At 52.4% G+C, this 23,606-nt stretch overlaps 1 protein-coding gene across 1 annotated transcript; it reads right to left on the bottom strand.

Annotated features, from left to right (window-relative positions):
* Positions 1–4,355: 4,355 nt before the first annotated feature.
* Positions 4,356–20,926, bottom strand: FOXRED2 (FAD dependent oxidoreductase domain containing 2). The gene is made up of 9 exons (XM_034987597.1): positions 20,784–20,926; positions 19,757–20,305; positions 18,024–18,275; positions 17,612–17,875; positions 16,683–16,849; positions 14,266–14,431; positions 12,756–12,997; positions 11,224–11,394; positions 4,356–7,633 (listed from the first exon to the last, which is right to left on the bottom strand). The coding sequence occupies exons 2-9, from the start codon at positions 20,302–20,304 to the stop codon at positions 7,389–7,391; spliced, it is 2,055 nt and encodes a 684-aa protein (XP_034843488.1). The 5' UTR covers position 20,305; positions 20,784–20,926; the 3' UTR covers positions 4,356–7,388.
* Positions 20,927–23,606: the final 2,680 nt, after the last annotated feature.

The following is a 23,606-nucleotide window of genomic DNA, read 5'->3' as shown; positions in this document are numbered from 1 at the left end:
CATTCAGAATCCAATTCTTTTGAATCACTTCTTGATTCATGGACATCAATGTCCATATTTTTCCTCCAACAAAATACCTCTGTGCCATCAAGAGTGTTGTAATGAACTTTCCTGTTTGTGTTGCTGGTTCGCTGTGCTGAGTGTTTGTCCTTGAATTCTTCTCATGACAAGACCAAGACCCTTTGGCGACTCCAGGAACCAACTCAAACCCGCTCATGAAAAGGGACTTCTTAGCTCATATAACTGGCACGTTCAGGAGCTTGGGCACAGGGGGATCAGGGCTCCAATAATGTTGCAGAGCTCATGGGCTTTCTTTCACTTGTTTTGCTTTCCTCAGCATGTTGGTTTCATTCCCTATGTGGTGGGAAAGATAGCCACAAGAAGTCCAGCTTTGGGTTTACAGTCTGAGAATAGGAAAGTCCCTCTCCCTCCTAGTGTCCCTACGTGGAGCCTCAGACAAGGCTCTGATTGGCTCTGTTTGGGTCACATGCCCAACTGTGGCTCATTCTCCGATTGGCCAGTCTGCATTATGTGTCTGGCCCGTGGTGGGTGGTCCCATAGAGTTGGGTGAACACTGAGTGGGTTCTCCAGAGGAAGGCATGTGGACCACAAACATGCTGGTACTAAGGACCCTTTCCTTCAAGTCCAATAACCCTTCCATATGACTTCTTGATCAATTCATGTCTGACAAAGATGGGAAGTCTTTTTATCAAAAAAAGTTGTGTTGGGCCAGTTGTGTTGTGTTGGGTTGAAAATCCCTTTCAAGTGCAGTGTTTGATCTCAGTGAAATACTGGTTTGTCTTGTTGACTTGCACACATGTACAGGAGTTAGCAAGCTGCTTGTGGGTTTCTGGAGGCAAAGACAGCCATCAGACTCCCGAGTTTCCTCCAGTTAATTTCAGGCAACCACAGAACAAATGTTGAGTCTTCATGCGCTCTCTTCTTTTCTTTAACTTGCTCATGCTTTTCTTACTTTCATTTTTCTTTAAATAATTTTTTAGAAAGTACTTATTTATTTAAGTACCATTTACATTCAATGTGGGGCTCAAACTCAACCCCGAGACCAAGAGTCGCCTGCTCTTCTGACTGAGCCAGCCAGGCGCCCCTCACTTATCTTTTCAATTGATCCCTCAGTGTATGTACACTAAATGGTGCAATACCATAGCTATATTTTACTAAGAGTTTTTTGATGAGTGTGCTTTGCAATTATCTTTGTAATATGCTCATTAACAATTCTTAATACAGGGGTGCCTGGGTGGCTCAGTTGGTTAAGTGTCCAACTCTTGATTTCGGCTCAGGTCATGATCTCCGTGCTGGGCTTGGAGTCTGCTTAAGATTCTACCTCTCCCTCTGCTCCTCCCCTACGCTAAAAAAACAAAAACAAAACCAAGAAACAATTACTAATACAGATAATATACCTGCTTTTACATGTGTAACTTCACTGAAGCCACCTTATAGCCTCTCCATGGTGTCTGTCCCTGTTATCTATTGCTGTGTAACAAGCCACCCCAACACTTAGTGGCTTAGAACAAGAATCATTTTCCTCGGGGCCCCTGGGTGGCTCAGTCGGTTAAGCGACTGCCTTCGGCTCAGGTCATGATCCTGGAGTCCCGGGATCGAGTCCCGCATCGGGCTCCCTGCTCGGCAGGGAGTCTGCTTCTCCCTCTGACCCTCCCCCCTCTCATGTGCTCTCTCTCATTCTCTCTCTCAAATAAATAAATAAAATCTTTAAAAAAAAATCATTTTCCTCACAGATATGAAATTTGGGTGGGGCTCTGCTGGGATAGGTCATCTCTGCCCTGCATGGGGAGCTCAGCTGGGCCTGGAGGATCTGTTTCCAAGATGGCACACCCACATGGCTACAAGTTGGTTCGGGCTATTAGCTGGAAGCTCAGCCACGTGCCTCACTTACTCTCTACACGGGCCTTCCTCCGTGTGGTGGCTGGGTTCCCAGAGAAGTAGTGGAAGTTGCCAGTCTTCTCGGGCCTTTGTCCAGAAACCAGTGTGGCTGGTTTTGGTCAAAACAGTCCCGGAAGCCACCCTAATTCAAGGCGAGGGGACAAAGACCTCACATCTTGATAGGAATCGTCATAACCTTTGTGGCCATCTTTAATGTACCATGGTGCTTCGTCGTGCAGGCTTCTGGACACTTCTCCTTTTCCTGATAGTCATCTTATTTGAAACTGAAACATAGCCAGTGTTAAGGGGGCTCATCTCATACATTTTCATGGTTGCTTTCTTTCTTTCTTTCTTTTTTTTTTTTTAAATGTTTTATTTATTCATGAGAGTCAGAGAGAGAGAGGCAGAGGCAGAGGGAGAAGCAGGCTCCCCGCCTAGCAGGGAGCCCGATGCGGGACTCGATCCCAGGACCCTGGATCATGACCTGAGCCGAAGGCAGACGCTTAACCATCTGAGCCACCCAGGCGCCCCATAGTTGCTTTATTTCTAAACTACAACGAAGGGCTATAACCCACTGTAAACATTTGAAGCTAGATTGCATTATCTTTTTTTTTTTTTTTTCCTGGTGGTGAGACTTTTCTGCATCTAATTAATTTATAATGATTTGGGAATGACTTGAGAGACTGGTCTGAGACCGTAATATCGCCAAGAGAATGAAAAAAACAGGTGACAGATTTCTGAAACATTTTGCAATGAGCACGAAACTCGGGGCTTTCTCCAGAGGAGCAGGCAAATCAGTATGCAGAACTGAGAAAGGAGTGAGACAGGGTATTCTGCTGGTCTTTTCTTCCCTGCTTAAAAACATCTGTTACTTTTTATTTCAGGGTTGATGGATTAGTCATGTGATGTACTTGGATTAAATACTTGGGCTAAAGCCTCTCATATATTTGCTCATCAGCTTCACTTGGTGGTAGATTTACATTCGGTCTGGATGCCAGATTGAATTAAATGCTTCTTTAAAGCCTGCAGTCTGACAAAAACCTTTCCCCAGTCAGCACTTTTACTGTATTAAAAAAAATTAGCATCTGCAGGGAAATGATGCAGCCTATGGGTTTCTTTTCTAGGGAAGAATCCAATTTAGCTTTTGGGGATAATGTTGTAATTGGTCAGGGAACCGAGGATTCTAACTGAGGCTGGAGCCTGGGCGGGGGGTGGATGCTCCAGACTCCAGAGCTTTCCTCGTCCCATCTGAGTCATCCTGCCCCAACCTGAATCACAGGACGTCTGGTTGATGGAGTGGATGAATACTCTTTTTGAGGGTACGTTTTTGTGTAATCAGCAGTTTAACATTTCCCTGCCACCTGGTGGGGCCACAAACACTTTATTTCCTGTTTCTTAGGTTTGAGAATTGTGTGGTCCCTTAATTTCTTGTCAGCCAGTGTTCACAAGAAGGAAACCCATAGGTAATGTGGTTTACTTTAATGATTTAATTTTGAGAGGATGGCTCGAAGGAAGTGGATTTTCGAAGCCCCTCACCACTACAGACCTGCTGTGTGATTGTTCTCAGCAGAAGAATGGGGAGACTAGGGTAGGAATGGGGGATAGGATTATCTATCTCTTAGGGTTGTGGTGACAAATTAATGCAGGTAAGCTATTTAGTGCATGCATTAGTTATCTATTGCTGTGTAACAAAACACCCCCCCACCCCAAAATTTAGCAGCGTGAAACAACAGACATCTCAAAGTTCTGTGGATCAGGAGTCAGGGAGTGGCTGCGCTGGGTGGTTCTGTTTGGGGGCCTCTCATGAGGCTGCATTCAAGGTGGTGGCCAGCACTGCAGTCATCTAAAGGCTGGATAGGAGTAGGATCTGCTTCTAGGCTTATGCACACGGCTCTTGGCAGGTATTAGTTCCTTGCCACATGGACAAGGTATTAGTTCCTTGCCACATGGACAAGGAACTCTCCATATGTGCCTGCATGTCTTTGCAACATGACCCGAGTGAGTGATGAGAGAACAGCCTCTTGGTGGGTGAGTGCTACGGTCTTTTTATAACCTAATCTTGAAAATGACATCCTGTCACGTCTCCTCTGTTTGCTATTAGTGAATCAATCAGTCCTGCTCTCACCCAACAAGGAGGGGAATGAGCTCCATCCAGCTCTTTGGAGGAGAAGTAGCAAAGAATTTGTGAGCCTATCTTTAAAACCACAGCACAGTCCTGGGTACATAGTAAATACGTTAGTAAATGATTAGATGTTAGGAGTAGTTTAGCAGATAAATTCACTACTTGGTGATTCACTTTCTAGACAGACTTTAGCTATACCCCCATTTTTATTTGGGGAACAAAAAGAATTTGGGGCTCTACAGCAGATTGGAGATTACACCCAGGAGACCTCCACAAAGTGAGGATTTTTGATCTTTCATTTTCTGTCTCTTGGGAGGGAAGATTCTTCCAGAGATGTCCTCTGTTGTGCTGGGTCAGTCAATCCAAAGACTGTAGGAGAGGAGCACACACCGCTTAAAAGTCCCTTCTCTGGCGGGGGGCACATCTTCCCCCTCGACACTGGGTGCAGTGTCTTCCTGACTTGGGAGAGGGACGAAACCATGGGTACCACTGGGACCGGGCAGAGCATGTCCCCTGGGAGGGCTCCCCGCTCCTCTTGCCCCCAGCAATTTTAAATCCCAAGAGCAGAGATGATTTTTTAAAAAATAAATGTATTTTTGTGTATTTTTATGTATTTCACTATGGAGTGTAACCACAAATTTGGACAAAGGAAAAGGAAAGAAAAATGCCTTCACAAACCTAATATAACTACTGTTGACGTTTTGTGAGGTGTCCTTTCCAGAGTCTCCCCCGTCTGTGGCTTTCTAGTTTTACATAGTTATAAGTAGTTCACAACTACAATCTCATGGTCTGCTTCTTTTTGCTTGGCTTTGTCACACATGTATTTTTATGGTATGGTCTGTCACCTTCTCTGAGAGGTTTTGAGAGCCGTGTAGTATTTTATTGGGTGAATGTCCCATGATTTTCTTATCCTTTTTTCCCTCATTAACTCCAATTGGTTGAGTAATAAAGATATTATTTATTTTTATGGATTGTATTCTGCTGTCACTATTTTACCCATGCTGTCTGCCTTTTAATTTTTATCCTTTTCTTTAAACGGTCACATTAGTTAAGTATGGGTGAGGGGTACCTGGCTGGCTTGGTCAGCGGAGTGCTTGATCTTGGAGTTGGGAGTTTGAGGCCCACATTGAGTATAGAGATTACTTAAAAAAAAGAGAAAAATTTCACCTGAAACTAATATCACACTGTATGTTAACTAACTGGAATTTAAATAAAAACTTAAAAAAATTAAGTAGACTGGAAATGTTAAACCTTCTCCTCTGGGAATTACCCCATCGCTTCTGAAGTTGGACAGTCCTTTTACTCTAACACCCCCTTGTCACTTCCCGTTTCTGTATGGCTTTTAAAAGTTGCTCTGGAATTGGGGCTCCTGTGTGGCTCAGTCGGTTAGGCATCTGCCTTCGGCTCAGGTCATGATCCCAGGTCCTGGGATCGAGCCCCGCATCAGGCTCCCTGCTCCGCGGGGAGCCTGGTCTCCTCTCCCTCTGCCTGCTGCTCTGCTTAGTTGAGCTCTATCAAATAAATAAAATCTTTAAAAAAATTGCTCTGGAATTAATTCTGAAGTATGAAATAGGGATTTGAAATGAGATTTACTTTCTTTTCCAAATTACTGACCAGTTTTACAAGGAGAATACCAGGGAAGGCATCTCTAATCAGCTGAACCATGGAGCCATGCCCTATGAAACACAAACAAGGCTGGCTGAAATTTTGGTGGAATGAACAATTTGGCAGATGATGGGAGAAGCAGCAGATGTCACATAGTTAGGCGTCTGTGAATTATTTGTTGCAGCACCTTGAACTTTGATAGGCGTTCAGCTGCCGTCAGTGGCTGGTGAGGTGTGATGGGTGTAGCAGGGTTTGACATTATGGGAACAGTCCTAGGGAAAAGATTTGTTTCAAAAAAGGTCTTGGAAACGGAAGCGGTGGGGGTGAGTGAGTAATGGGGCCCAAATCTGGGTTACAAATCATCTGTAAGAAATATGGCGAACCCAACCGTCTGGGACTAGGGGATCTTTAGATGCTTCCATCCCCAGGGAAGCTCTGCCAAGTATTGTCACAGGGTAAGCACCTCCCCAGCAGGCTCGGGCTGCCAAGTGTCACTGTTCTAACTGCACACGACTAGAGGGAGAGGTGTGTGCAGACAGGCAGTGGGCCTGGTGGTTGAGGCCAAGAGGATGTTTCCAGAAAAGGGCCGTGGATCCAGAAAGCCCGTGTCCCTCGAATTCTGAGTGGATACAGGGACCCGTAAGAACCGATGAAAAAGCAATCATCTAGGGTCCTGGGCTTTGAAAAAAATCACCGTGATTATTTTCTGTACAAATGCTTTCCATGGCCTACTCCTACCTGGGACGAAAGTGCCTGATGGGAGTGTAGGAAGGGGGTGGATGCCTGGTGAGGAGGAAGCGTGAGAACAGCTAGGGCAACCAGAAAGAGGCATTGTCGTTGTCACACAAATGCAGCTAGAAATGCCTCCTTGCACACGCTGAGCCAGGTTCCCTGTACAAACAGCAGGTCAGTCCCCTCGGAAAGAATCCTCACTGTAAGCCTGGGGACAGTTTTACAAAACTTGCTCAGGCAGACCAGAGGCAAGGCATTGTTCAGGGTTTCAGAGGGCAGGAGCAGGGCAAGGGGACGGTGCCGAGGAGGAGAGAGAAGACAGAGATGCTGACGATGTATGTCAAGGAGTGTGTCTTGGGGCGGGTGCAGCTCTGAGTCCTGCTGCTCAGGCAGAAACCCGCGCAGATAAGGTGGCTTTGCAGGAGCTGTCCCGTCTCTGCCTGGTGATAGCAGCCGGGCCTGTGATGATAAGCTGGGCTGGCCCAGCCTGGGTTCTGGAAACAGAGGTGGGGGCAGGGTGAGGCAGAGTGGCCCAGGCCTCAGGGGACCCAGACAGGGATGCCTGGCAGAAGCTTGGAGTCACCTAAGCTCTCTGAGCTGATGTCTTCATCAGAGGCGACAGTCCCACCTGCCCCAGAGGGTTGAGGATGTTAGAGCTTCGGTTTAAAGTGCCTGCCATGAACCCTTATGATGATGAGGACAGCACCACCTGTGACACGGTCGCCTGGTTCATCCGACGAGTAGACCCGAAGGAAATGGGACCGCTGGGCACTTGATGGGGACAGACCCGAGTCAGCCTGGTGCCCAGTGACAGTTCACTTGCAGACAAGCCTGGCTGTGGAAGGCGGCTCCCACCTGGCAGAGGATGCCCTTCTCGGGATCCCGCCTCCCAGGCATCCAAGGACCAGACCAGAGGGGAGACCACCGCATGGCCACCCCTCAGAGTGGCCTTGGTCACTGTGACAATCTGAGTGGTCTCTGGCAACCATGCGTCGGTGCGACAGAGGGCTGGCTGGGAGCCGCCTGGTGGTCACAGCTCCTCCTTGTTGCTGTCGAGGGGCTGGACCGGGGGCCCTGGGGCCCGAGAGCTACTTAGTGGCCCCTGGCCCTGGTCCTCACGGCGCCTGCCCACAATGGTGTAGTCCCGGAGGAGCCCGCTCTCCACTCCGTGCCGCCGGAGGGTCTCAGTCCCCACGAGCCCCTGCATTCTCAGGTACCCCTGCTGGCAGAAGGGCGGCAGCTTCTGGTGTGTTAGGGCGAACAGGAAGCAGGATTCTACACAAAAGCAAAAGCAGATGAATGAGTAAGAGAGGCATGGGGAGAGGTGCAGGAGGGAGGCCAGGGTGCCGATGCCCCGGGGCCTCACCCAGGGCCCTCCACCCCTTGAGCAGGGGAGCTGCCTTTTGTGGGGATCTCACATCTGACCTGCGTAGCCAAGGATCTCGTCCTTCCCTGAAGTTCAAAGGAGGGTGTCCTGACATTCTGGAAGAATGAGGCCCCAAATGGAAAGCAAACCACAGAAATGACTCAACTCCCAGAGATCTGGGCCCAACATGATGCTCTGCAGGGAGCCAGTCCTACTGGGAGCTCAGCCACTGAGGAGCAGACCCTCAGCCTTCTCTTCTGGAAGCTGGCCTGGCTGGGGCCGGGAGCTTGGTGGTCAGTCCTGTTTTGAGCTCAGAGCTGCCTGCATGGCTTTATTCCCTCAGCCATCTCTGGGTTGCAAATACTCTGTGCACAGCACTGTTGTGAGCCCTGTGGGGGGCGGAAAGATAACACTGGTGAACAGCAGAAAGCTGGTGCATGGGTCAAGTTGGCTCTATCAGGAAACAGCTGTGGGTATTTATTATTCAGAAATATGAAGAAACCACCAGAAGAGCCTGAAGTAGTTCCTTCCGGGACTGAGGGTGGAAGTGAGAAAAAGTCTTTTAGCTAAGTGCTTATGTAACTTTGACTTAAAAAACAGAACAGATGAAAGAGATAGGGGCTCAGTCTTCTCAGGGATTTAGAGACAGGATGGGAAGGAGCGAACGTCCAAAAACTGTCTTGAGTCTTTTATCTCAAAACACCCGGGCACGTTACAAAGGATGTTGTGAGGCCCGCGTGGGTGAACAGGCTGTAAGGAGCCACACACAGAGGTACTTCTGACTTCATTTCTGACTTCTGGCCCAGACAGCCCCTGGCAGAACAGGCCATGACAAGCCTCTCTGAGCAGGGAGGACCGCAGGTGCAGGGGGAAGGTGGGAGAGCGGCAGCAAGGTGGCCTCTTGGCAAGCACCACCTTCTGATGACATATGTCACCCCTCCTGCAGGGGCCTGGTGGGGGGCAGAGAAGCCCAGCCGAGTCCGGGGCCAGCGCTAACAGCTGCGCATCAGCTATGGGGGTGGAGGAAAGCCCACTCTGCCAGCTGGCCCTGAGTTGGGAGGACGCTTCCAAGCTGAAGGCAGGGACGCTCAGTGGCTTGTAGTGTTGAGCAGGGTCTAGGGAGTGGGAGCCAGGAGGCTCTAGGGCCTGATGATGCATTTGTGGCAGCCATAACCCAGGGCGGGACACGCTCCCTAATGGGCATGGCCATCTTTGAGTATTCCTGCAACCTCGAGAAACAGGCAGGGATGTTGTAGCTGAGATCTCTAGACCTGCACCGTGTCAATTTCCCAGGCAAGCATGCGGTCATAGCTGAGTCTGCAGAATGCTAGCACTTCAAAGTTGCTTAGCCCTGTGCTATGAATTACCTCGGAGCATCCACATATATTTAGGCGATTAGCCTACACTACTGTTTTAAGCCAGCTCTCTTAACATATGCATTTTATTTCCAAATTGACTGAGGATGTCGCCTGGGGTGACAAGGACACCTGCTCCCTGACCTGTAGGCCAGAGACTGACCATCTCGAACCTGATCTGATTTGAATAGTACCTAATATACAGCTGGTGTTCAACATATGGTTGCCGAACAGAAAAGGGTAGATATCCTAGGCAGTCAGGGGGTTTTAAAAAAGACTGAAATTTGCCCTATTTCTGTCAGTTCTCCCTCCGGATCCTCAGACTTCTCTTGTCAGAGCTACCTTCCAGTTCACCAATTCTCTCTTTGTCTCTATCTAATGTGCTACTTTATCTTTAGGTTGAGTTCCTTTTCTTTTTTAGATTTATTTACTTATTTTAGAGAAAGACAACATGTGAGCAGGGGGGAGGGGCAGAGGGAGAGAGGGAATCCCAAGCAGACTCCTTGCTGAGCGTGGAGCCTTGATGCAGGGCTCGATCCCAGGACCCTCAGATCATGACCTGAGCCAAAATCACAAGTTGAATGCTTAAGTGGCTGAGCCCCTAAGGCGCCCCTAGGTTGAGTTTCTAGTTACACATTTTTTCATTTCCAGAAGTTTTATTTGGGTCTTTCTGAATGCTGCCCAACTATATTTTTGGTAATCTCCTTTTTCATTTCCTTATATATTTTATTTTATTTTTTTTAAAGATTTTATTTATTTACTTGAGACAGAGAGAATGAGAGACAGAGAGCATGAGAGGGAGGAGGGTCAGAGGGAGAAGCAGACTCCCTGCTGAGCAGGGAGCCTGATGCGGGACTCGATTCAGGGACTCCAGGATCATGACCTGAGCCGAAGGCAGTTGCTTAACCAACTGAGCCACCCAGGCGCCCATTTCCTTATATATTTTAGACAGACTTTGTATCCTCTGTTTGTAACCATTCCAATTCCCATAGTCTTTTTGGCTTGATCCAGCAGTTTGTTGTTTCTGCTAATGCTCCCTCGTGGCAGTTTATGTCCTTTTGTGTTAAGTGCTTTTTGTTTGGGGGTGAGGGGTGGGTCCAACTCACTCGGAACTTTATCTGTGGGAACTTTTTGAGCCCTAGTTTTTTTTTAATTTATTTGAGAGCGAGAGAGAGAGTGGGAGGAGGAACAGAGGGAGAGGGACAAGCAGACTCTATGCTGAGCATGGAGCCCAGTGCAGGGCTGGATCCTAGGACCCTGAGATCATGACCCGAACTGAAACCAAGAGTTGGTCGCTTAACTGACGGAGCCACCCAGGCACCCCAAGCCCTAGGTTTTTTTTTTTTAAATGTATATTTGTATTTCTCTAGTTTTATTTTATTTATTTTTTAAAAGATTTTGCTTACTTGAGGAAGAGAAAGAGAGAAAGTGCACAAGAAGAGGGGAGGGGCAGAGGGAGAAGCAGATTCCAACTGAGTAGGGAGCCTGACGTGGGGCTCAATCCCAGGACCCTGGGATCGTGACCAGATGCTTAACCAACTGAGTCACCCAGGCGCCCCTTTCTCTAAAGTTTGTTTCTTCACAGAAGACTTGCATTTACTTCTGTGATTTTGACACCAGTGTGAAGTTTGGCCTCAAACTCACATGAGTGAGGCTTAGTGGTTAGAAATTCTCAGGGGAGATTTTCCCTTATTCTACCCAGAGCCAAAAGCATGAGTCTCCACCATCTCCCTCTTGAGAATGTTTTATGTCTCCTACTTGGGTCACTGAGATCTAAGCTTAAGTGAAGGTCTCTAAACAGACCTCCCACCCTGCTCCAGCCTTACCTTCCCACCCCCAAGTACTGGTCAGTTACCCAGGCTCTAAGCTACTACTGAGGATTGGCAGATATCCCACGTCCAACAAGGGCTATGCTTTTCTTAGAGTTCCCTTTTTTTCCCTGCCAGTTCTTTAAAAATGACATTCTATTCAGCGACTTTAGGTGTGCCGTACTGGGAACGGTCTCTGTGAACATCTCATCTATCTTGTGGATAACAGAATTCTTGGGTGTGGATTCTAGATATGAATCCTGAAAACTCCACAGGGCATGGATCTATGGTCTTTTTTCAACCTTCAGCTCAGTCCCTTCTAGGAACTTAGGTTACCTGCATAGAAGCTTCGCAAATCGGTGTCCAAACAGTTCTCCAAGAAGCGCCTCAGAGGTAGGATGTGCCCCGCCGGGGCGGTCCAGTCCGTCAAGAAATCTTCCACGATGTGGTGGATGGCAGTGGGCCGAGGCAGGGCCCAGTTAGCAGGGCGGAACCTCACCTCCTGCTCTGTGGGGAGGAGAGGGGGGGAGTTGTGTCAGAGCCCAGAGGCTGGGCTTCCCATCCTGGAACGGACAGCATGGTTCCCACACATCCCAGGTGCTTCCCTCGCTCCCGCGTGTTCAGCTTTCCCGACACACTCCGTGCTGAGCAGCGGCCAGCCTCTTCAATAGCCATCTGTGTGTTTGCAAGGCTGGCATGAGGAAGAGACTAGATCTGTTCCTTGTGGGATCAGAAAGCGGAACCAAGACTGATCACTCGCACTCTGGGTCTTTCCAAGGCACACAGGGACTGAGGTCCATTGTGACTTTTTCAAAACTGCCCTTTCCGTGAGGACACTCAGAGGCCCTGCATCGAAAGGGGCCTGAGAGCTCACCTAGTCCAGCTTCGCACCTGCTGTGGGCTCCCTTCTGTGGCGTCCCAGGCCGACGGCCATGAAGCCATGACTCAACCATCCTGGTACTGGGAAACTCGACTTCAGGGGCGACCCATTCCACTGTGGGACAGCTTTGACTAGTAGTTGCTTCCGATTCTGAACAGAATCCTGCGTTTCTGTCACTGATACTACCTCTGCTTGTTTTTAGAGCATCATCTTCCAAGTCACAGCCCTTCAATCTCTGAAGCAGGAGTCGTGTTCCCCGGGGGGGTGGGGTGGGCGGGGAGGGTCATCTACTGGTAGCTACTCTGTGCCAGGTACCGTGCTGGTGTTCTGTGCCTTTTTTTTTTCTTAAAGATTTTTATTTATTTTTTAAGTAATCTCTGCACACAAAGTGGGGCTTGAACTCATAGCCTCAAGATCAAGAGTCACATGCCCCACCGACTGAGCCAGCCGGGCGCCCCACATTCTGTGTTATTTATGTCATTTATCCTCACACAATCCTACTGTTATCCCCATTTCTCAAATGAGGAAGCACAGGCTCAGAGCGTTCAAGTAATGGTCCCTGGCCACACAGCAAGGAAAGCACAGCCTGAGAACACTGCCTAGTTTTTCTGTGCTTTTTCAGCAGCAGGCCCATGTGGACCACTTCCAGCTCCTTTCCCCGTTCCCTCTGAGAGTCGGTCTCCAGGTCCCCTCACCCTCCATGCTCGGCCTCCTTTGGAGACACACAGCAAGACGGTCCCTCTTACTGTGTGGCGCCTGGAGGAGGTCACGACACTCCATGTGTGGCCTGCCCAGGTCACGGTATGCGCCAGAATCTGGGAACACTGTTTCTTATTCCGGGACCTTCTGCCCCATTCGGTTTCTGGGCAGAGTCCCCCAGTGTCCTCTGTCAGCCGGGAGAGTTGTGTGAGAGGGGAGGGGTGACAGGTGAGAGACCCGCCCAGCTCCTGGAAGCCCGCGCTCGGGGGACAGTTGAGGCCCAGCTCACCGGTGGGGAGGTGCCTGTAGTAATAGATGACCGGATGGAGGAAGTTAGACTGCCAGGCATCTTCCGTGTGCCCCACAGACCGGTCATAAAAGAACACGTCCTTGTCAGGGCCAGAGAAGTTTCTGCCGTACTCCATGTTGATGACGAAGAGCCCATGCCTGGCCTTCCTTCCTGTGATGGTCTCCAGCTGGGCCAGCATCTGCATGGGGAACTCCTCCAGGTACTCAAATGCAGCGGCGTTCCTGGGCATAATGGGGGGGTGACCCTCAGTGCGGCAGCAGAGCTGAGGGGGGCGTGTGCGGGTGTGTGCACGTGTCTCTCGTACAGTGCACGGCCTCTGGTCACCCCCACGCACCTCACTTTACCATCACTGTCACAGCTGAGCCCTGGCTTCCATTGGGACAGATTCCAGAAAACTCTGAGCAACCTGAAACGTATCTGGGGCAAGAGTGACCCAGGCCGAGAGAACAGTAACAGAAAAGCCCTGGGAGGGAGTGACTGCCTTGGTGTCTTCGAGGGACAGGAAGGAGGCCCATGTGGCTGAAGGGGCCTTGGGCAGAGGGGCAGGTTGAGGAGGGCTCGTATGTGCCCTGAGGGCCCCCGGCCCCTGGAGAGTACTGAGCAGAGCTGACTGTGTGTGATTTGTGTTTTGAGAGGACCGCCAGGCCGCTGTGTGGAAAGCAGACCACGGGGCAAAGGTGAGAGGCCGCAGTTAGTTCAGGTGAGATGCTGGGCGTCTGGACCAAGGTGGCAGTACTGGGACTGGGGAGAGGCGGTCAGATTCTTGACATAATTTGCAGGTAGAGCTTACGGGGTTTATGGAGAGTCTGAATGTGGAGGATGGGAATGGAAGAGAGGAGTCAGGGTGATGGGATATCTTGCGCTGGGCGCTGTGAATTCCTTGCGTGTCCCTGAACTTGATGTGTGTGGCCCTCCCCGGCTTTGGGTCAGGCTTCTCCCACTCTGACTGAGGGATCCCCCCCTGCTTCTCACCTGCCACCTGTCCTCGGAGCGCCCTCACCTGCAGCCCTTCTCCCTCCCTGCTTTGCTGGGTGTCACCTGTGATCTGCCACCTGTCACTTAATTGATAAGGAGCCAACACAGTCCTGGCCTGAGGGAGCCCATCGATCCGCACTGGTGATATGCATCACTGTGGTTTATTGCTCATCCGCTTGGTGCCAACTGCGGTCTACCAGTGACTTTTACTCCTGCCTGCAAGGTGTGATTATCCCCATTGTGCCACTGAGAGAAAGGGTCAGAGAGGCTGAGTGACTTGGCCCAGGTCACCCAGGTAGAAAGTGACAGAGCTGGGATGCACACCTAGGCCTGTCTGCCTGCCTGTGGAGCCCATGGTATCGATTTCCCTGACGTTTTCCCCCAGAATCAATCTTCCCTACCCCCCCACCCCCCATGCAGGCTTCACCTTAGGAGGGAAGCACGGGGCCACTCCACACCTGGAACAGGCAGAGAAGAGCTAGGACAGGGTGAACGGTGAAGCCAGGCTACTCACTCCTTTAACAGGACCACGTCGGCCAGCACACCGAACATCTGGTAGAGCCCAGAAGCCTCGTTCACGCGCCGGACGATGGAGCTGGTCAGCTGTGAGATGGGGTGCTGGGTGGAGGGCCAGGCGACGTCGTGGTGGCGATGCTCCAGCAGGCGGTGAACAGCACGCACTGAAATTAGGCCAGAGGGAGGGACAGCATGCTGCCCTTAAGATTTGATCTTTCACCACCGGACACACGTCCAGTCCCCATGGACCTCTTGGAACTCAAGGCACGGTTGCCTGTGTGGCGCCAAGAGGATGCCTTTGGAGTGGAGTCAGCGAAAGCTTCCTACTAAGGGCTGGATGGACAGTGTTCTGGGCTTCGCTGCCTGGTCGGTCACACTACTCAGTTCTGCTTCCGGGGCGAAAGCAGCCCCGGAGGGTAGCTGCAGGGATGACGGGGCCAGCTCTGGCTCCAGGCACCCACAGGACCTCTCCCAGCTGCTCTGCCAGCCCCGGACCCCATGCCTCCGTCTCACCCCGCTCCCCTGCCCACAGTTCCTCTTTCTCCCAGACCCCCAGCGGGAGACCCTTTCAGCGCCCTCTCTCCTTCACTGCCTGCATCTGAACTGTCATGGAGTCCAAGTGACCTAAGGGCAGAAAAGCGACAGCTATCCCTCTGCACAGGGTCGAGGAACACCACAGCTAGTGGAGCGTGGGGAGGGGGCCCTGACGAAAGGGGCTACCATCTTGAGAGAGCCTGGCCCATTCTGGGGAGCAAGCGAGGGCCCAGGCTGGAAAGGTGAGCTGGCCCGGGCCTGGCAGAGCTTGGAATGGCACGCCGAGGAGCTGCAGCTCTTGCAGGGGAGGTGGGGAGCTGCGGAGAGACGCTTAAGCTGTAAGCACAGGAAAGGCAAGATTTTGTTGTTTCAGGAAAAGGTGTTTCGGCGGGGACTGTGCAGCGGCTGGATGGGAAGCCAGAGAGACCTGCAGTGGTAGGAAGACCAGTCAGGAGAGACGAAGAAGCTGTGGGTCAGGATATGGAGGCGGTGGGCTGACAGATACAGCAGGGGGACAGATGGGCTGGGCGTTCGGAATAACCGTCCATGCGGTTATGGTCTGCGTCCTTCGTACTTTCTCTTCTTTTGGCTTTCCTCTGCCTTACTGAATGCTTCTGGTCTGCCCTGGGACCGGTTTCTCAGGTTGGAGCAGGAGGAGCGGGATGTGCACAGCCACACCAGCCCTCCCCCAGCAGGGCCCTCCGCTCGGCTCGTGGTGGTGACCACACAGTGGCCGGTGCCTAAACACCCAGGACTGTTGCCCCACCTGCCCGAAGCTTAGTGGTTGGCTATGAGCTTTAGGGTCAGACACGTGTGGATTCAAATTACCCTCTGCCATCCACTGGCTGGGGGACTTTCGGGAAGTTACTTAAGTTCTCTGTGCCCTAGTACCCACATATTTCAATGAAAATTACAGTTGGATTACATCAGTAATAATGGAGCGGAAATGACAGGATCTGCGGATTTCTTACTGGGGAGACACAGCTAAAGGGACAGACTCTTCCATTCCAGGGTGTGTGTGTGTGTGTGTGTATTCGATATGTGGATGTGTGTGTGTGTGTGTGTGTATTCAATATGTGGATGTCCTGGTTTACAGACAGCTAATACTCTCTCTCTGGTTTCCTTCTCTGACCACATGCATGGGACATAAAATATATCATCTGGAAATCAAACATGGCTACTTTCCCCTGCCAAACTGGAAGGACAGTAAAATGCAAAAATGAGCATTAAGCTAATGGCATCATCAAATTAAATACAGAACTGATGGGATGCAGGACGCAGGGTGCTTCTGGTGTTTGTGGCAAAATCAACTAACTGGCCCTTGTTAATACTCGCCCACCCAGCAGCCTGCCTGGAGTGCAGAACATTTATGCCCTCAGAACTGATGTAATCCAACTGTAATTTTCATTGAAATATGTGGGTACCCAAAGAATCTGTGCGTGATGCTTCGTAGCTACAAGGTTCCTAGGTATTATCTTAGTTTGTCCTTAAGACAGCCCCACGAAGGCGAAGAGTTCACCTCATTTACGCCTCTGATGCCACGCCGTCCAAGAGGCTTACGGAGAGGTCACGAAGCCTCACCTCTAGACCGCCCCGCCGGGGAGGAACCCCCACGAGCATTCCTCCAGCTCTGCCTTCTTGCCAATACCTGCTGCTTGACTGGCACAGGGCTTGAGCATGTAATATGCCACCCCTAGATGTACTTGCTTTCACACCTTACCTGACGCTTTTCTAGATCTATCCCCAGCCCACGAAGACCTGTTGCCCTCTGTCCCAGACAGAATTTAAGACAATCGACTACCGACAAGCACTCCCATGAAGGCTGCTGCAGATCAGGTTATGTTTACAAAGCCTGGGGATGGTTCTCTCCACCGGGCTCACCTGTGTATCGGAATCCATGGATGAAGCCCCCGGCAGACTTCCGGTAATCCACAGAGTGGCTGGCGGTGCCCAGCACAAAGAGGCCCCGGCTTCCTTTGGACTCATAGCTAGCTTTGACCAGCGGGTACTTCTTGCTGAGCTCACCCCCGGAAGACAGTCGGAGGGACCTGTGAGTAGAAAGGGTTGTTAGTAAAAATCACTGCTGTGTATGAAACGCTTACTACGTGCTCCTCACTGAGCTAAGCGTACGTACGTGCTTTATATTGCTTATTGTGTTAAAACCACACCAGGACCCTAGGAGCCGGGTATGAAGATCTCTGTTTAACAGCCGGGTATGAGGCTCAGGGTGAAAATGTGGTGGGTCAGGGACAGAGCCAGGATTTGAGCCTGACTTGAGGCTAGGCTCTGGGCTCCGACCAGGCCCGGGGGACCTGCTGGGCGGGCATCTGCTTCAGGCCCTCCAGTTTCTCCTTGTCTGCCTGCGCCTTGGCCAGGGGAAGTGAGACACTGGACGGATTCTTTGATACCAAGCCTTGCCAAGGTACCTGGGGCAGCAACATCTCAAGCAAAGCAGTCGAACTCGCAATTATAAGTGAAGTCGGCGGCTACCATTTTATGAAGCATATAGTATATGCCGAGTACTTACTCTGCCTGAGCCCCCCTTTCCCGTCTCTCGGATGGAAGATCACGACGCAGATGAAGACCCACTGTTGCTGGTGCTCCAGGATGGAGGGCCTCTGGGCCGCCCATCCTTGTGAGGACAGCGAGCTCACGTCCTGGGCAGGGGACCCAGCAGCACCCATGTCCACTCTGACGGCGCCGTCCCGAAAGCCCTGCCGCTAGCCCACAGGGTGGTGACTCTCTGCCCCTGGGGACGTGTCAGAAGGGGTTCACGAAGTGACCCCAGCTCCACCCCTGTGTGGACTCACTCGTTGAAAATGGAGAAGTCGAAGTTCCAGCCCAGACAGCGGATGACCCGGTCGTAGGCCACACGCATGGCAAAGTTGTCGTTGTCGTCCTGGGGGAGGGTGATGGCGTCGGCACTCTGGTTGCCTTCCTCCAGGAAGAACTTCAGGGTGACGTGGAACTTGCCCTCGCGGTCCTTCACGACAGCCAGATCCGTCAGGTCAGACTCAAGCAACCCATCCAAGGACTTCAGCTGGTAGGTGTCCAGCAGGCCATTGTTGATGGCCCTGGGGCCCGAGGGGAACACCAGGAGAGAGAAAGGAGTCTGAACGGGGCACAAGGAGATTCAGAGGAAGGGGCACTTGTTCCAGTGGGGTCAGGAATGGCTCTCAAGGGGGCTGGTGGTATGGAATCCATGAGCAGCTCATAGCGTACCTGAGGTCTCCTACGTAGTGGGTGGCCCATGACAGTCGGACCCGGGAGCGGCTCAGCATGTGGATAAAGTTGGTGACACCCAAGATGTTCTCTGCTGTCTCGAAGGCAGAGTTCCCACGCCCCAGGATCAGCACATTCTGACCCTCGAAGTCCTTGGGGTCCACGGACACAGACTCGTACCCCTCCACGTATTCGGAGCCAGGGAAGTCAACCTGGTTGGGGACCGACAAACCGGTGGCCACAAAAAGCACGCTGCAGGGAAGGGACAGACGGAAGACGGCTTAGTTTCTGAGCTGGAAGACCACGACGTGAAACTCACTCCCTGCCCCTGCTGCCTGGCTGGCCCGCCTCCCCCAGGCTGCTGGCTCCTAAACAATCCACAGGAGAACATCCCTTCATTCATCCGTTTACTGACCCATCCCAAAGTATCCGAGAGACTTCACCCTTGCCCCTCCCGCGCCCACTCCAGTGGACGGTTCCCTTTACCCCGTACTGGGATGATGCCAAACACAAGAATGAGTCCAACTCTCTGAGAAGGGGACACATGAGAACTTGAACAATTCCCCTAATGTTGAACACAGCAGTTAGGCCAAGTGTGGCCCTCAGTGGTGAAAATGAAACTTGGCGGTCCACTTTCCCCTTTCTGACAGCTGGGCAGATGCAGGGGACTGCCGAGCAGGAATTCTGTCTCAGGCCCCTACCCAGTGTTTCGTGCATCATTTCATTGCCTACAGAAGCCCTGAGTTGGTGTTATTTGACCTGCTTTACAGGTGAGGAGACACAGGCCCTGTGGGCCCCTGGCCTCCCAAGCTCCTACGACAGCAGAGCCAGAATCCGAACCTGGTGGGCGTGATTCATGCTGGCGGGCATTACTTTCCTGTTCGGGGCAGCCGGGAGCAGGCTCCCGCCGGCCCGCAGGATGGTTTGATTACAGGCGGTTTTGAAAACAGAACCGCACAGCCCGAGAAGACATCGCAGGCCCTGTGGCTCCTTGTTTTCTCACCCTTGCCCACCCAGCTGAGATCTGAATCCCTTATGCTGTTGCCCGACTGTCTAAAACGCAAGGCTCCCAAGCTGACGGAGCCCTTCTTTCCCTGGGCCTCCGGCGAAGGGCCTGAGAAGATGAACTCCGGGCACTTGCCTGGAGCCAAGTGGCAGCCCCAGAGCCGGGAAGGGACAGGCAGTCTGGTGTAGCAGAAAGGGCACAGGCTTCGGGGTCAGGAAGACACAGGCTCAGGCCGTGTGACAACAGCACCAGTGACTCAACTTCTCTGGGCCTCGGCTCTTCATCTGTAAAATGAGGGTCAGGGAACTGCCCCCAGGGTCCTCATGAGGGCTGAATCAGGGCAGTACAGTGTGTGACTCTGAGTTTGGGCCGATTACACGACATTAAGCTTTCTCCCAAGCCAAAGCTAGCTAAAACTGATTGCTGGCAGCCCTGCCTGTCGGGCCTCCCGCTCTAGTTCAGGTCTGAAACCCCACGGAGCCCATCTAACACTTGCTGGACACTTTCCCCGGAATGTCTTCTGAGGAACACTAGTTCTAGGAGATGCTCTTCAGAAAGGGCTTTGCGGGTACCTAAGCTAGACGATGCCGAATACCCAAGGTTGGTGTCACAGTGAACATGACAAATGGATAAAATGTCTAAAAAAAAAAAATTACTCTCTCATTTCTTCCCCACGTACCGCCGACCAAGGGGTGCCAGCAGGTCGGCTCTGGGATGGGTTCCTTACCCGCACCGGTGTGCGTGACCCTTCCGGTCCGTCAGGATGAAGTAATGGCCGTTCCAGGCCTGCCGGTCCTTGTGCAGAGTGACGTGGGCAATGGTCGTGTTGTACAGCACGTGGAGCCCCAGCCGGTCTGCGAAGTCGCCCAGGTAGCGCACCATGTCGCCCGCGTCGGGGAAGTAGGCGCGGGAGTAGTGTCTGAAGAGCAGCCCGGGGTCGTGGCTGAGCAGAGAGTTCCAGTCGTGGCGCAGGTTGAACTCGGCGTTGGCCTTGCCCGTGTGCCGCTTGTTGATGCTGATGAGCTTGCGGTGGCGCGGGTAGCGCGTGAAGAAGCTGCCGGGCCGCGGGGCGCGCTCGAACACCGCGTAGTCCCTCCCGGCCCGCTGCAGGAAGTAGGCCATCTGCAGGCCCGCGGGCCCGGCGCCCAGGACGCAGTAGTCCCGGTGAGGGGGCGCCGAGGTCTGGGCCGCGCGCAGGCACAGAGCCGGGTGGAGGGCGAAGGTCAGGAGTAGCCCCGGCGGGCCCCACAGCCGGGCCGCGGCCGAGAAGCCCATCCTGCGGCAGACCACGGATGTGAGGCCTGGCACCCCGGGTGGCCCCTCGAGGCCCGGGGAGATGGGAGAGGGGCAGGGGCTCGCCTGGCTGCTCACCGCAATCTGAGGTCGAGCCGGGACCGGAACCCAAGGTCCTCTGAGCTCATCTGCCTGCCCCCATCCTTTCAAGCCCGGATCTGGGGCTCCCCCCAGGAAATCCGAACGCCTCCATCTCCTCCAGGGCCTCGGTTCCCAGGAGCGCCACCCCCGTTCTTACTGCCATGGTGGCACGAGGGTGGGTGTTCCCCCACTCTTCCCCTAATTTAAGGGGTGCCCAACACCCTTCCCGAGCCCTCCCCAGCTTAGACCCTCGAGGGGCCGGTCTCTTAGGCCCCGCCCCGCCTTCGAGACCGAAGGAGGTGTGGCCTCCGGGCCACGCCCCCGCCAGGTGCCCGGAGCGCCGGGCTCCTCGATCACGTGACAGGGATGGCCCAGCACACCTGCCGCCACGCGACGCAAGGCCACACTCCTGCCGGCGCGCGCTCTCCGGGGGCCGCTCCTCGCGCGTGCGCGGAGCCCACGCCTGCAGCGCCTGCCTCTCGGCACGGAGCGCGGTCCTCCCAGCCGCGCTGGAGACAGCCCGCAGTCGGCTGCGGCCGCGCTCGGCCAGCCAGCGCCGCGGCGGCCCCGCCCCTCCCGCCCGGCCAATGGCAGGGGGCGGGGTCACGTGCGCGGCGCGCGGTATGCCGGGAGGGGCGGGGCGGCCGCGGGCTCCTGGCGGCGCGGGACAGGCACGCACGTGCTGCCCGGGGGCCGGAGGGGCAGGCGCCGCTGGGGATCGGGTCGCGCTGGGGCGCAGGGCTCTTGTGTTAAAGCTGTGCCTCTCCACGTGCAGGGGAGGCACGGGAGCAGATGACTTTGGTCTTACACTCCACCATGAACGTAGCCAGACACTAGTTGGCTACCCAGTTTTGGGGGACTGGAAACCAGGTCGACGTCAGGACAAAAAAAAGCAGCTAACAGGTGTTTGCTACAGTGATGCAGTCTGTTGTTTGCTAAGTAACATGCATGACTGGCTGGCTGTCTCACCAACCAGGAGAGGTAGGCGATTCTCTTCCCCGCATTCTGTCGTCACTGGCCAAATGGAAGTTTAGCAGTGATTTGCCTGAGACCAAACGGTTAAGTGGAACCTGGAATTAGTCCCTTGCTCCGCTTATGCCAAATTATGAGCTCTTTCCAAAAAGTTTACTCGTCATGTTTTGCATTCTTGGTAATGTTGTAAACAAAGTGGCCCATGATAGGCCAGTGTAGACACAAACCCGCTGCTCATGCCCAGCAACTGGTTTGGCTGCAGCAGAGGGAACGTGAATGGCAGGAGGATGATCCTGAGCCACCGTTCAGGTGAACTGGATGATCGAGGCTGGCTTTGCACAGGTGGAATGTGGACCCTGCTTTAGATTTACAGGGGCAGAATGTATGCCATTTTGAGAGAGGTACAGGAAACTTCAAGGGGCATTAAGAAGTCCAGTGAGATGGGGCTGAGGGTTCTCATGGAAGGCAGCCATGCCTGGTGTGGAAAGAACTCGATGGTCTAACTGCATGGCTGGAGCTTCTTTTTATTAAAAATTGTCCCTGGGACCTCTAGAGAAGTCTTCCCTGACCTCTCAAACAAAGTATCCACTAAGGAGTGCCACTTACCTATTTATAGCCTGTATCTGCAATCAGAGAAAAGGTCCATAGAGCAGAAATGATCATAATTCTGGTGACCTCGGGGCTTCCTCCAGGATCTGGCATACAGCAAGCCATCAGGAAGCATTTGTTGAATAAACTGTGAAACCAGACAGGCTATGCAAAGTACCTTACCAAAAATAAAAAGGTCTACTTCTCAGTTGTGAAGATGTGAGAATGAGTGCTGGCAAATAATTAAGTACCTGAATTAGTTGTTGGTCTTATTTGGTGAGTAAAGTCAGGACTGATAAAGTGTGGCAGGGCCTTGACAGTGGGCTGACAGGCAGGGGGATGCGGTGGAAGGTTTGAGTCAGGACTGAAGCCATTAGCTTGATGGCCCCAAGCAGGACGGGTGAAGTAGGGGATAAAATAAACGAAGGAAGTGGAAGCTGGTGCAAACTTTTTAGGGCCCAAGGCTGAAGCTGACTTCCACCTGCCCATTCATCCCATATAATCCTGCTGGACTGCACCATGGGTCTGCAAGAGGCAGTTTGGTGAGGCCCAGGCCCAACTCTGAAACCCCATGGCACTTGTCACTGTACTTCAACGTATGCTTTTTAATAATCTATCTTGAAGACTCCCCAAGAGGCATGTTGCATGCCCTAGCTAACTTTAGGAAAACCAGTGTTCGTTTGCTTTCTGAGGCTCATTATTATTTTTTAAAGTTTTATTTATTTGAGAGAGCGAGCACGAGCAGGGGGAAGGGCAGAAGCAGAGGGACAAGCAGACTTCCCACTGAGTAGGGAGCCTGATAATGGGTCTCAGTCCTAGGACACTGACATCATGACCTAAGCCAAAGGCAGATGCTTAACTGACTGAGCCACCCAGGCGCCCCTGAGGCTCAATTATTTTGATTAAAATAGTAACTTCAGGAATGTTACTCAAAATGAGCTGAGCCTGTTTCCTCATCAGTACAATGACACCACTTTGACCAGCATTCCAGTTCTGGGTCAGGCTCAGATGAGGTATTTATAGAAAGCTTAGTATAATACCTGGTGGGGTAATTACTTCAAACCATCCAGAATAGAACACTACCCACTTGTAACAAGTTTATACATCCTGAGCGTTCTGTAGCTGACTTACGACACGCTGCTTTGAGGATGCTGGCTTGGGACTCGGTCCCCAGCCTAAACCAAGCTTGAAAACAATTTACAAAACAGTGATCACCACCAAGTGGAACATCCATCAGAATCTTCTGGGGCAGTCTCCTTCACATGAAGCATACCCACCTCAACCTTAAAAGACTGTGCCCTGCTTTCCCTTTTACTAGTGATTTGTGTCTCTGAAGGCAGCAGCTGGGTCTGGCACACAGCCAGCAGGCACCCCTGCCAGTGGAAACGGACCTCTTGTGGGGACCTCCACAATGTGCCTCACAACCTACAGCCATCCCCAGCAAAGGATCATATCACGCAGTTCCAAGAACAAAAACATCTAGGACATTCACCCCCTAACAGGAGTGTAAAATGAGTAACGCTCAAGAACAAATAAAGGAGCCCTGATTCTGAACTCCAGACAGAACACGGCTGTATCTCACCCTCCCTCGCCCAAGAGCTACTGGGGGAAGGAAGAGGGGCTGCCGATCAACGTAAGCACAT

The sequence above is a fragment of the Mirounga leonina genome, unplaced genomic scaffold (genome assembly GCF_011800145.1).
Source record: "Mirounga leonina isolate KUSES-001 unplaced genomic scaffold, KU_Mleo_1.0 Mir_418, whole genome shotgun sequence".
In the NCBI taxonomy this organism is placed as follows: domain Eukaryota; kingdom Metazoa; phylum Chordata; class Mammalia; order Carnivora; family Phocidae; genus Mirounga; species Mirounga leonina.
This window is presented reverse-complemented; position numbering and strand designations above follow the sequence as displayed.